The following is a 14,292-nucleotide window of genomic DNA, read 5'->3' as shown; positions in this document are numbered from 1 at the left end:
TTTCCCCTCATAAAAAAACATCTGGTGCCAAAACATATTTAAATCATGAGTGAATTAGCACCCAAACTATTCAAGAGGCAAGCAGATCTATCTGACCAAATCAACGTGCTAGTGGCTCTATTTCATGGTACACAAAAGTTATCTCAATTTAGGCTCTTTCAATTTTCTAAAAACCCCCCTTTCATCAAAAACAATAATAACAATTCTTAACACCCCAGCACCAACCCCCCTTCTCCACCCCCATCTTCCACCCCCCCCCCCTAAGTCAAGGTTACATCATATTGTAGTTGAAAAGCGCATGCGCAAGATGTCTGCTGAGAAACCAGCTTGAACTGAATGGCAATGAGCAGAAATTTAGTCATTTTACATCTTCACCAGTCTCTGAATCATTGTCATCATCATCAGAAGAACCTTCTTTCTGTTCCTCTTCCCCACCAGAGTTCAATTTGTTCTTCTTCATTTTCTTCCTTTGTTTCTTCTTTAGGCGTTTCAAGCGCTTCTTTGCAGTCCGTTCTTCTGCAGCTTTCATTCTTTCTTCCCTCCTCATATTAAACTCAGACAGTTCCTTTCTTTTCTGGTAATCTACATCCATCCTGGTAAGGCGATCTTGCTCTTTCCGTCTCATTTGCCGATACTGTTGCACCCAGAATTTGAGAACGGTTAAAACCAAGATTAATCAAACTTGGATTACGGGTTCATAAAAAAAAAAATTCTTACATGATATGAGAAATGTTGCACATAAAATCAGTACTAGCATACTGGAATACTATAAAATTTTCATATTTCCATCTGGAATCCAAATTACAAATATGCGAAGAATCTGGACCATCCAACAAAGAAGTCGAACCAAGTAACACGATCATCGAACCATTATAAAAATGAATGATTGAGTATTTTCTTAAAGGTAGAGGGTTCTCTAACCAAGCAGGGTACTCTACACCCTCTCATATTGATTATTTTAATCATTATTTCTCTTTCTTAAAAAAATATATATATAGTAATTCAAGTGAGAAGACATAGTGTATGCTTAGGCTCAGAGAGCCTTTTCCCTTGCTTAAAACTATCAGTTTGTTTTGTCTAACAAACCTAGTTTTCTTAAACTCTTCTACTCTTTCCATATCACCCCCCCTTGGCCATCCTTTGATCCCAAACTCGCTCTGTCCATCTTCTCTATTACCTGTTATTTCCTTTGGTCTGAAAGGAATCGCTGTTAGGTTTCTCAATCCCAACCCCCCCCCCCCCAAAAAAAAAAAAAAAAAAATCCTTGTTATATAATTAAAAATGTCCAACGATGGATTGCAGATCTAAAGCTTTTCAATGCATCCCAGAATGACCTTGACCTTCATCTTAATACTGCTCAGGCCAGCTCAGGAAGCAGATCTAAAGCTTTTCAATGCATCCCAGAATGACCTTGACCTTCATCTTAATATTCCTCAGGCCACACCCACAATTAAGGAAATCCTTAACCTTGCCAATTCTAATTCTTTGACTATTATCTATGATGGCAGTTTCAAAAAAGATACAGGGGAAGCAGGATGGGCAGCAATCATAATTCCCAATAAACAGTTTTTATGTGCTTGTTCTGGTTTTGGTCATGCAGGCTCAGCTCAGGAAGCAGAAGCGAAAGGATTGCTAATTGGCCTTCAGCAAATAGGATCATGGCACGACGCTACCCTCAACGTCTGGACTGACTGCTTGGACTTGATTCAATGGCTCACTCAGCATACGATGCAATGGCCATGGGAGGTCTTTACTGTTTTGTGGGATATAAACAACTTTTTGAAAGCTTTTCCTAATTTATGTATATCTAAACAGAATAGATGTTTTGTTCAGCTTGCTAATGATTTGGCCATCAAAGCCAGATCATCTAAGAAGACTATGTATTTGCTTGATATTTCTCTCCTCTAGTTAAAATTATTTTCTCTGTTTATAAAAAATAAAAAATAAAAAACCTAGTTTCTTCACAATATAAAATTTCTAAATATCCTTCTCCTTATTTTAACAAGGAACAATGGAAGAGGTTCCCTTGGCGCTGAGATTGAAGAAGACATTCCACTTCTGTGCACCCACTATCAATCCAAATGGTACTTGATGCAACCTAACGTTCAATAACCTTATTATAGGTCACTATGGGCCTACCCAAGTAGATAAAATTCCAAATATAAGAACCAGTTGCAATTCTGCAAATTTCCAGCAAAATTAGGACCCCATTGAAAAGGACAAAAAAAGTATGGGGCAAGGCAGTAATTTAAATTTGGTAGGGAAGATGCATACGGGATTTCTAACGAATATAGGGGTAAAACAGCACAAACATCACAAATAAGGACTTGTAAGTTATTTTCAATCCCACATTCGTAAGTGAGAAGAAGGTCCTTCTTCCTCACTATAGAAAGAACAGACCAGTGATGGAGGAACTCAATTAGATCGATCCAACTTCTCTACCAGGGAGCCCAAATAACAGGATAACTTAATAGCAGGTTCGCAACTCCTGCCCCCATCAAACCCAAACCAATAACAGTCCCAAGGAACAAGGAATAATGGAGAAAGGTTCTGCAGGTTAGGTTTGGTGGTATAGCAGGAACCAGATTTGTTTTCTGGAGGATATCTCACAGTACGGGCTACTCTGGACGGTAGAATTCTGGAGTTTAGTAGCTCTAGGGTAGTGATTCAACCCCCCCCCCCCCCAAAATCCAGAAACCGAGAAATCACACTCTCTTGCTGAACCCAACTTAACGTTTGAACAGAGTATCCCCACAATTGAAAGGAAAGCAATAATAGAAAATAAAAGGAAGAGGAACAACGAATAAATAAGAACAACAAAGAAAGGGAGTATGAAAGAGATCAGACCTGAGAATCTGGGTAGAACAGAGAAGAGAGGAAGAATACGGCCTCAAAGCCTCAGTACACAGCGCAAGAACCCAAAGGTAAACTTTATGCAAACCAATCTGCTTAATCCTTGATTACATGCTTGAATATAAAGAGGAGAAGACTTCTAAAAATAGAAAGTACAAAAAATACCTCTTTTCAACTAAGAAAGTCAATCAAATATCCTACTGTCTACTTCCCAAAAAAGGAACAATTACAAAATAACCCTAAGAAAGCAAAACCCCTGTCATGCAACTGTCAGCGCTCCTCAACAGCACTACCCAAAAACGCAGAGAGTGGAGAGATTGCTAGATAACAGCATTAAACCTGAACCTGAAAGCTTTAAACTCTTGAACCGTAACCTGAAAGTATTAAACTCCGCCATGAAACTGTTTACCAGAGATGAACCACCCTGTGAACTAGGTCACACACACAGATGAATCCCTCTGGGGAACCAGGTCACAAGAAAGCATGGAGAGATAATCAGCATTGTGGAGAGAGAGAGCTGCAAACAGACAGGGTTTGCTGGAAGACAAAGGGAGGGATCACTAGAGAATTGAAGTAGAGGAGAGAGGTCACAAGAGATATGTGAGAAGCATTTCTCCCTGAAATGGACAACAGAGACCTCTCCATATTTGGAACAGATGGCATGGATTGTCCAGGTAACCATGTCCTTCTCGGCTAGTAACAATCACTATTTAAAGAGAGAGAGAGAGAGAGAGGGGGGGGGGGGGAGAGTCCAAACTCCACAAAAGGAGATATTGGTTCAGCCATACAACTCCACCTGGATCATTCAAGATGTTATACCAATCTTCATTGAAGCACACAAGCTGATTCTATTAAACCCCTACCAAGTAGAAGACCAACCAACAAGAAAAGGAAAAGGGGGAATGGGGATTGATCCTGTGTTGATATTGCAAATGACCTGTACCCATAGCCTATAATCCTCAAACCATCAGCTGACATCTCCCCTTCCGCATGTCCCACCAAAGAGAAATGGGCAGCAGGCTGAACATAGAAATCCCACAGGATTGATGAAATGTATCTTTGAATTTGGAAAAAGATAATTTGTACTCTAGTAGACAATCCCAACAAAACAAGACAAGGATAATTTGTACTCTTTTAGACAACCCCAACAAAACAAGAAGCCAAGGACACTCAAATTTGCACCAAAATCAGAGCTCAAAGCAAAAGGCTGATATATCACTTACTAAAGTAAAAGTCCTAAAACAGAGAGCCTATAAAATTTGATACCCTATAAACATTTTGGTCACAATTCTTCCAAACCACATTGAATCCGTGACTATGACTTGTTGCATACAAAATTAAGAAACCATTTCCATATCACCAAATCAAGCCAAACAATACACACATCTATTCATATGATTGAAACTTTGAAAGAGAAGTAGCAGAATTGCAAGTTTAGCTTTCTCAACTTTGTCCCCACTGAAACTAAAAGTCCTTAAAAAAATGAATCCAAATAAGAACTAAAAAACTGTAAAATATAAATAAAAACTCAAATTAAGAAATCCAGACAGGTACCGTTTGGCTACAGATCATTCTTCCTGACATTATATGGAACTTGACTCCAATGGTTTAGTTCTTTTTCATAATATCTTCTGTTCACAATTGAAAACTCTATAGTGCTACTTCTATTTCAAATTAAATTCAATTACTTGTTTCAATGCATTCATTCCTTTTATATATATATATATATGGAGAACGAATGCCACTTGGTCGCGCAGCGCAAGTCGCCCCTGTGCCCAGACACAAGGGCACGCGTAATGACCGCCACACCCCCCTGGAAAGATGGAAATGACCAGGGGTGTGGCGGTCATTTCACGCGCCCTGTGTCTGGGTTCTGGGAGCAGGGAGGCGTGCGCTGCATGACTGGGTGGCATTCTCTTTCCCATATATATATATATATATATATATATATATATATATATAGTGACCATATACGTGCACTTCTTGGAAATTTTGACTTTTCTGCCACACAAACCAAAGGTGATAACATACTCCATAATTATCAAGGCATTGCCTGCGCCTTGTTGGTGTCGGTTCGTTTTTTCCTACCTCCAACGCTTAGGATTGCCTAGACACCCTGACAACTATGACATACTCTAATTGACAGCATGCTCTCCATTGCCGAAGGCATTCAATTCTTGGCTTCAGCTGTTCTTTGATATGATAATAAATTGCTTACAATCAAGATTATGAAACAGAGGCACCTTTTTTTTGGTTCATCAACTAGATCGCAATTTCTTATGGCTTTTCTGAGACTATCAAAGTTAAATACATCTGAGGAACATCAACCACAACTTATGCAGGTTCCATGGTGCATGCCTTTTGCTGATGACATTGTTTTGATGGAAGAGACAAAAGCTGGAATTAACGCCAAACTGGAGTTATGGAAATCAGCCTTGGAAGCAAAAGGTTTTAAGATAAGTAGAACGAAGACGGAGCATATGGTGTGTACCTTTAGTAACTCTGGGACAGATAATGAGGGGATGAAAGTTGATGAGGTGGAGATCTTGCAAAGTGATCATTTTAGGTATCTAGGATCTATCATCAGTAAGGAAGGTGATATAGAAGATGACGTCTCACAGAAAATTAAAGTAAGATGAATAAAATGGAGAGGTGCATCTGGAGTGTTATATGGTTGACGGATCCCTTTAAAGCTTAAAGGCAAATTTTACAAAACAGCTATGATGTATGGTGCTGAGTGTTGGGCAGCTATGAAGCATCATATAGATAAGCTAAGTGTAGCGGAGATGAGGATGTTGAGATGGATGAGTGGCAAAACCAGGAATGATCATATTAGAGTCGATTTGGGAGTAGCCCCTATTCAAGATAAGCTTTGAGAAAGTTTTCTGAGGTGGTATGGCCATGTTCAACAGAGGTCTTTGGATGCTCCAGTTCGGAGGAGTGACTTGATTAGGATTGAAGGTACTAGAAGAGCTAGGGGCAGGCCTAAAATGACCCTAGGTGAACTGATGAGAAAAGACATGCATAGTTTAGGTATTGTTTCTAGTATGTCTTCGAATAGAGCTTATTGGAGGGCAAGGATCAGGGTACGCGACCCCAGTTAGCTTTTCTCCCCTTTTTTTTCTCAAGGATCCATCCAACCCCATTTAGTGGGGATAAGGCTGAGTTGTTGTTGTTGTTGTTGTAGGAAATTCTTGATGTTCCTTCACTTCTATTCAGTACCACTTCCACAAAAAGCCATGAATTGCCAAAATTCTCCACCACCAAGGCACCAAATCACGTAAACTTGTACAACTATGTATCCAATCTCTACAAATTTATCCACAGACCGGATAAGAGAATAAAGTGGATTATTAAAGTTGACTAAATGTGACTTAACCCCACTCCAAAAGGGTTCTTTCTAGTGTACCTAGGTGTTGCTACATAGTAAATAGCATGATCTTCTCACAAGATAATGGAAAGGTTTTCAACTTTTCATAAATAATGGAACCATAGAAGTAACAGATTGAGTTGCAAACGAGGGTCTAGAGAATATTAGGATATGGAAAAACTTGAACAACGACATTATTTTAGAAGGGCAAGGTAAGATACTAGCAAAGGAACTTAGAGAAGGAACTTGAGCTGTGTAAGCAGATTGATCAGTGGATATTATAGAGATGGTGACGCATGTGCTGTTAATTAGTTAGAGAAGTACAAACCTCTGTGGAAGCCAAAGTTGAGGAAGATTCAAGGCCAAGGGAGAAATGAAGTAAGAGAAAGTCCTACTCCAAGTAGTGTTCTTTACTTTTCACAAATACAAGTGGTCATGTATTTGGGACCCTTTGTGCTGCTCCTAAGCTTTTTGTAACCAAGATATTATAGACCCGATAGATTGTTCATCTCTCCTCTTTTCTCTTCTGATGTTTTCCAACTGCAGATTATAATAATCGGTTCCCTCCCCAGGATATTACATCAATAGCCGTCTTTTATCATTTATAGTATATAAGTTTAGAGATTTGGAGATTCTTACTTACCTCTTTTATTCAAGATAGAATTTCTCACCAGATACCCATCAGCATATTAATGTAGGAGACCTACTAGGAGCCAGACAACTAGGACCTGTTCAGCTGCTGGTTCAGTGGGGGCAGAATTGAGGTTTTAGGTCAATTTTAGGGTTAGGGTTAGGGTAATGAAGGTGTGTGATAGATGGTAAAGCTAGGCAGGTCTAGGGGAAGCTAACAATGAAGGTTTAATGTTGTTTGAATGAGAAAACAAAAATCAGAAAATTAGGGTTAGGGTTTCGGGTTTCGGGTTTTGGGAAAGATGAGACTGATGGGATCTAGGGTTTAGACTGGGAATTAAGGCAAGGGGCTAAGGTCAAGTTCTGTACTGACAAGGAACACCACTCGGCCAAGGTATGAGGCTGTGATAATGGCTGGAAGTGATGGATCTGAAGGTTCTAGGGTTTTGGGCTTAATGGAGATTGGGGGGAATTTAGGGTTTGAGATAGGAATCGGGGCAGAACTTAGGATCGAGTGGAGGGGCTACTGTCGGGGTGTTATGCTTGAAGTTTGAAAGGATTTGGATAGTAGAATAGGGCTGGACAGTCTTTAGACAACCTAGGGTTTAATGGGGATCGATTGGGAATAAGTATGGCTTAGGTTGGAAGCTAAGAAGAAGAAGAAGGGGAATGCTAAAACAGTAAAATAACTTACCGGATGAACAGATCTTTAATGGCAGTAGCTTGAAGACACTTAGAAGCAGGACCTCCCGATCCACAAGATGCAAGGAGTCGATCGGAGTCCACCAATCCCTTCCACCTTAATATTACTTACAAGGTAGCCTTGATATTACTCTCAAAGGAGCATGGCAGCAGCATTCATAGCAGCAACCAGAATCGATTTTTTGAAGTCTGAATAATGTGGGGGAGCCTTCCCACGATTTTATTAATATAATAGGCCTAAGGCCTAAGTCCTAAAGCTATTACAATTCCTCCCTCTTCAGAAATCATGGAGGGGGTCTGATTAAGCAACTTAAAACAATTAAAACACCTGAATTTAAAAAGATTCCTAAGTAATTAAAAGGATATAAGAGCCTATCAGCCAATAGGATCATTTCACTTAAATTGAACCAAGTATGAACCGTTTCAATCTAAGTTTACAATTAAACTGAAAAAAAAAATAAGTATAGAATAAACTAAAGCTAACATAAACTAAGTATAAAACTGAACTAAGGCTCCTAACTATGGCCCTATGATTAGGGTGGCTTCTTCAGCTCGTGGATGCTTGGATCTGCATCACAGATCAACATATTATCCAGCCTTGTTCTGGCCCTTATAAGGCCAACGGACTGGTAAGGGTGCGGATACATGCTTCAACCCCAGAATCATGATCTCAACAGATATAGACTTCACCAAGTTAGGCTAGCCTCTTTCCTTTTGACATTCACCTCGAACTCACAACCTGTTTCATGTTTTAGGAAATATTCAATAATCATTCACCAATTGAATAAGACAAATTGGGTCATTGCTTAGAGCAATGGTAAAAGGTTCAGGTTGCCAGGGTAAATGCCCGGGTTCAAGTCTGAGAGTGGCCACTTTGTGCAAAAATGCCAAATATTAAGACCGACTCCAAACTCACCCCTCCCAGGACCCCGCATAGGCAGGATCAGCATTGGGTAATGGCCTTTTATTTGAATAAGACAAATAATACCATGGTAACATAAACAACAAAAATCTCAATTGAATTCCTTCTTTAACAAGAAGTCTAACCAAATGCAGGTCATCTTAGATATTGTTTCCACCAATTGACTTCCCATGCGCTGATCCCAGAACAGGGTTCTACACATCTTTCATCAACAATTCCACATAAAAAATGACACCATATTGATCATGTTCCACTACACAAATCATGATTAGTCTCATAAAGTTTCTTATAAATTTTTCCCTTAATTCTATCAGTATCCTTTAAATCACATAGAAATTCAGAAGCACCTCTTCACTTGATGGAGGAGCATCCATTTGATGCTCGCACAGAACAATATAACATGGCTAGTCATTACTGATTAGTGCTATGTGTTGCAGAAGCATCTCAAGCTTCAAACAATGGGGTCTCTTCCTTGGAATGTCCACATTCAACTCAAAGGAGATCATGCATGTGTGGATAAGCATGTGCAATTTTCTGTTTGATTTTTGAACTGTTATATGGCTTCATTCTGACACTTTTCTTTGGGACAATCCTAGGGGTAAACTGAAGAACCAACCTTTAGGCTATGTTTGGTAGCCAAGAAAAGAAAAAACAAAAATGCCAAAAATCATGATGATACAATGATTGATTTAGGTGTCTATCTCTCTCCCCAAATTCAAAATTTTTGAATTTTTTATTTTCTTTTCTATTCTTTTCTTGGCTTCCAGACATAGCCTTAGTCAATAGGAGGCCTACTTCCTTCAGTCACAAATGAATTTCTAAGTCACTAGTTGGAATGCACCTTTGTAGGGCTGATAATGACTTCAACTTACTTATAAGGGGGATAGCGCAACAAAAGGCTACATCAAAGACAGAAACAGACAGAAGCACAGAGGAGTCTTCATCTTGGCATCCATCGCAACTCCCCATGCTGTTAAGTTGCAGGTCCCTCTGATCACTTATCGGTTCCAACATGTACATATAAAGCAGTCGCAATCCAATGAAGGTCGCGCCTTTTCCTTTTGGCATAATTTATAGGCCATATGAAACTTAATTCAGCTAGCTTTCCAACAAGTCCAAGATCACACAACTCCAAGTTGTATTGGGATTTACTATTAGGATACCATACTTCAACAGGATTCTACCTTCAGAAGTTTAACCGTTTATGTCAATAAACACCTCCTGGTGAACTTCTTCCCACTGAAATTCCCCTTCGGACTTCAGTTTGAACAGTGAGAAGACCTGGGTTTTCCCGCACAATTAGCAATGAAATGCCGAATAAAGTTAACCTGCCAGAGCAATGTATATATATATACATTGTTGCGGGAAACAGGCTCTCTACAAAGTGGGGGTAAGGCTACGTACATTATGACCCTCCCCAGACCCCACAGTGGCAGGAGCCTCGTGCACTGGAGGCTCCCTTTATATATATATATATATAGTTGGGTTGGGGGGGGGGGGGGAGCACTAGTAAGTGTTGTTAAATTTCTAATTTGAATCAAATTAAGTGAGAGTCTTAGCTTCAAAAAATGAAACCTGGTCAAGAGTCATGATGACTTGACAAGGCTTAAGAAACAACCAGACCCTGTCCGAGTCAATCCACATTTCCACTAACTCGGTGTTTTTGACCGAATCATGTGAAACTTGTCGGATTTAGCTTCAAGTCTCAAGAGTTAGAAGCTTCTAACTTTGATTTTAAAATAGTAAAAGAATTTCTAAACTCTTCTTTTTATAGTCACTATATGACTAATAATGAGTTTGGGAATTAGTTAGTAAATGGGTTTCTATTTCAAATAATCGTAAACTACAACTTAAGCAGTTGGATTTATTTGCTTTATTAAACTGAAGTTGAGTTGTTGTTTACTTTGCATCTCTAATGATTTTGTCCCTAAATCTTAGTGCTAGTTGCAACATATACTAAACCCAAAGGAAGTCGTAGTTTATTTAATTCGAGAAAGATATCAATTAATTCCGATTCTTTCTTTTTCTATTGATTCTTTTCCAACCAAGATGTATGGATCCTTGTTCATGGATTAACAGTTTTTCAGAATATGACTTTTCCATCTATAAAGCCAGAGTGGAACTGATACAAATAGTCAATCTCCCAATTTCTCACTCATTTTTGGTCTACATCTGCGGCCATGGCGAACCCAGGGGGACACTGCGAGGTGGGCAGTTTATATAGGGCAAATGCCTCCTAAAGAGTAATGGAGATGTGCGAAGGTAGGCTCAAGGTCAGATTCTACTAGTGAACGTAATGGCATTCCAGCCTGACGGTGGGACCAATTGGTTGAACAGAAATGAAAGTCGGCCATAATGACTAAGGAGTCCGCGTGGAAGGGCTCTTGCTCAATGGATTAAAGGTGAGACAGCCTAGTAGCCGGCTTAAGGTTCAAAAACCATATTTTAGCTAAATTTCAGACATAGTATAGACTGTGAGTGATTCAAGGCGTGCCGGTGTGTGATGCAAACCTTTTATCCGTTACTTTCAATCCTTAATACCCAATGGAGTCAAGTTACGAAGAATCCACTTGACAAGCCGATGAATTTATCTCTATGAAAGAGTCTTTCCATCCATTATCTACGAATTAACATCAAAATATCCCCACTTCCAGTTCTCTAGAATCAGAACACTTTCCACCTCTATATCCAAGTAAATCCCCGGTTGTTGTTGGATGGAGGCCAATGGGGCAAACTATCCTACCCAAACCATCAATCGAAGGGGCAAGTTGAGGAGTTGTTCCAACCAAAGACATTCCATATGTAAGAAAGATATCAACTGCTAAGGCAGCTAGAAGTGTAAAAGGAAAGTGAGTCAAAGATGATCCAAGGCTGCTATCTGCTAGTGGATCGGTTCATTGATTATCTCAATCAACCTCGGATAGAGGGACAAAAGGAGAAGCATCAAAGAATCCTTCATAGGCGAACAACCCATCTGGAGACAAGTTTACATTGAGTGTTATTCGATGAATCAAGATCCTCCAGAGAGCTCTGAACCAACAGGGAAAACTCCGACAGAAAGCACTCTTCCATCTATCAGATCAAAGGCAGCTAACGGACTTTTATCTCCTTCGTTCAAAAGGTGATTTGGGACAAGTGAAAAAGCTCATCGACAATGGGAACATTCATAAACGCTCCGTAGCCGAGCCTATTACCCCCTACCCCTATTTTCTCTTCTTCTTCTTTTCCCTTTTTTTACTTTCTACATCTGTGTAGTGAATTTTTTTAGCTATCATCTAGAAATCAAAGAGAAGTTGGTATTTCAGCATCTTCAACTTGGGCAATTGCCTACCTACCCCACATCAATATGTCCTTATGGAATGTTGAACCATAAAAACACCATCTAGTGTTTATTATTCTTTAGCTCCCTCTCTCATTTTATGCGAATTTTTTATTCTACTTCATCGGTTCTTCGTGCAACCACTTCATCCACTCCTCTTTAATTCTATAAGCAACAACATTTTCAATCTCTATCCTTATGGATGATTGAACCAATAAACGAAAAATGACAAATCTCATCGTCACCAACTAAGCCACTCCCTCATTACTCATAGTTCCAATGAAATTGAGTTTCATTGGGCTGTATTGGGCCCTTTATCCCTTTATAATCATGATGTTCGTTGTTAACAATTGATATGGCATTGGTTGACAAGCCTAGAGAGGAGAAACATGCCAACTTAGAACGTTACCCCTTTTTTTTTAACGGAAAATGATTGAAGATGAGCTGAGTTATAATAGGGTACATGGAGCAAAACGACTGTGTATAAAAGTCGAGGAAGGTAACTTAGAAACAATGGCACCGGAAGCTGTAGACGTGGTTAAAATAACCAACATTTGAGTAACATAGGCGAAAGCATTCAAAATCGAAGTGAATTGAATGACTCTACACTTGGATAACCAACTCAACCAGTAAAGAAAACGAACAATTTCAACTTCGAGTGTGAATGGGAACCAAAAAAAAAAATGACCTCCAAGGTATGAGGCCATGAAAAATCTTACCAGACCTGGTGGAAGTCACCGGAGCCAGAACCGGCGGAACTGCCAGAGGTGTTGCTGACACGGACAGGAACATGATCAATTATCCTGCGGAGCTTGACTTCGAGATCTTCTTCTTCCTCGTTCGGTAAGGGTTTCGTATACTCTACGAGTGCGTTGGATACCGCAGCTGGTGGGAGAGGCGGGATAGCCGGAATAACCGTTTTCGGTCTCTCCGGCACTGGGACGATATGCAAATCCCCCTCCGTCGAGTCTTTCAGTCGACCAGATGACATATCTCTGGAAAACCCTAAAACCTGAATCTGTACGAATCCGAGATCTCCTTGATGATAGAGGCGTTTCCCTTTCTTACAATATAACTCGAGTCGCGTATGTGTATTTTTCAATCAAATTCTTTTGTCTGCTTGAAACTGCCTCAAACTCAATGTTTTCTGGTCGAAACTCAGTATTTGGTTTTTTTTTTTTTTTTTTTGAGGGGTGGTTTGAAAAACATCTTGTGCATTTGCGCAGCCGCGCTGCACCAGACTCAAGGCAGCGCGCTTTGATTGCTTTACCCCTGCTCAGGCAAGGCTCTTGGGTAGGGGTAAGCCGGTCAAAGCACGCCACCTTGAGTTTGGCACTGCACATGCAGGCCGGCCGACCCGATGCACAAGATCCAAGTCCGACGGGGTGGGGGTCAGAAAAAACATGTCAAAAGTTTTGTCTCGGTTTTTATCGAGATTGAGATTTAATTCCATATGTATAAGCTTATAAGGTTGCCAACTGCAACTAGCCATCGCTTGTGCCTAAAAAGGTTTTAAGATGTGCAATCATGGATTCCGGATCGGATATGAATTGGTCCTCAGATTAAAAAACAAGGAATTTCTTTGTTATTAGGTGTCAATCGGCATATCGGATAGGTTGAAATCAAGATCGATCATGACGGATTCCAACTTTGATTCTCAATTCTTAAAACCCTTTTGTGCCTGAACTACGTGACCTCTGTAGCCAATGGGAACGTGTGCACAACATCCAAGGAGAGGCGCATGTTGGTCATTTCATTGTCCTATGTGAGAGGACGTTTGGGGCATTGTAGTGCAACGCTCTTTTACCCTTTTTTTTTTTTTTTAAGGGGGGAGGGGGTTGTCAACCTATCTATACCTTTACAAGCTCTTGAAAGGAGGTGGAATCAAAAGCACAATGGGAAGTGTCTTGTAGCTTAGAAACCAATATTGGGATTGGAGTTGCCCCCACTTCAAGAAGAAACCCGTGAAAAGCTTAACCTTAACATACTAAGGTCTAGGGTTGAATCTAATCCAAACCACAAGACGAAGGTGTCAGTGCCATGTGAAAATTTCTCTAATTTTGATTGAGATCTTTACCAACACAAAGAGTCTCACTACCAAGTGAAAGTTTTTACTTTTCACCGGATTCCAGTTATTGAAAAAAGTTTTTTTTTTTTTTTTTTCCTTATTCGGTCTTCCTTTCTAATAATGCCCTATGGGACATTGACTATAACTATTAGAAAAAGAGAGAGAGGGGGGGGGGGGAATGGGAGTGCATTAAAATTCAGACAAGAGGTCGAATACATGACCTCCATGGGGACCTGGCTCTCCTCCAGCCCAGCAAAAACAGGTGATGTTTGGGTCATTTCACAGGCGGGCTGCCACGGCTGGAGGAGGGCCGAATACCCTCCATAGGGAATGATTTGCACTCTATGAGGTACCAACCAACTCTTATGGTCTTCCATTACTTGGCAGGTCTGGAAGAGTCGAAATGCTGTTGTTTTTTATCACTCCGC

At 40.1% G+C, this 14,292-nt stretch overlaps 1 protein-coding gene across 1 annotated transcript; it reads right to left on the bottom strand.

Annotated features, from left to right (window-relative positions):
* Positions 1-309: 309 nt before the first annotated feature.
* On the bottom strand, positions 310-12,859 carry LOC122648483 (PRKR-interacting protein 1 homolog). Its single transcript, XM_043841690.1, has 2 exons — positions 12,521-12,859; positions 310-634 (listed from the first exon to the last, which is right to left on the bottom strand). Exons 1-2 carry the CDS (start codon positions 12,785-12,787, stop codon positions 359-361), a joined length of 543 nt encoding a protein of 180 aa, XP_043697625.1. The 5' UTR covers positions 12,788-12,859; the 3' UTR covers positions 310-358.
* Between the last annotated feature and the right edge of the window lie 1,433 nt (positions 12,860-14,292).

The sequence above is a fragment of the Telopea speciosissima genome, chromosome 1, assembly GCF_018873765.1.
Source record: "Telopea speciosissima isolate NSW1024214 ecotype Mountain lineage chromosome 1, Tspe_v1, whole genome shotgun sequence".
Taxonomy (NCBI): domain Eukaryota; kingdom Viridiplantae; phylum Streptophyta; class Magnoliopsida; order Proteales; family Proteaceae; genus Telopea; species Telopea speciosissima.
This window is presented reverse-complemented; position numbering and strand designations above follow the sequence as displayed.

Coding starts and splice junctions, on each gene's coding strand:
- LOC122648483 (XM_043841690.1), bottom strand. CDS start 12,787: ATGTCATCTGGTCGACTGAAAGACTCGACGGAGGGGGATTTGCATATC. Junction 635..12,520: donor GCTCCGGTGACTTCCACCAG/GTCTGGTAAGAT, acceptor TGGGTGCAACAG/TATCGGCAAATGAGACGGAA.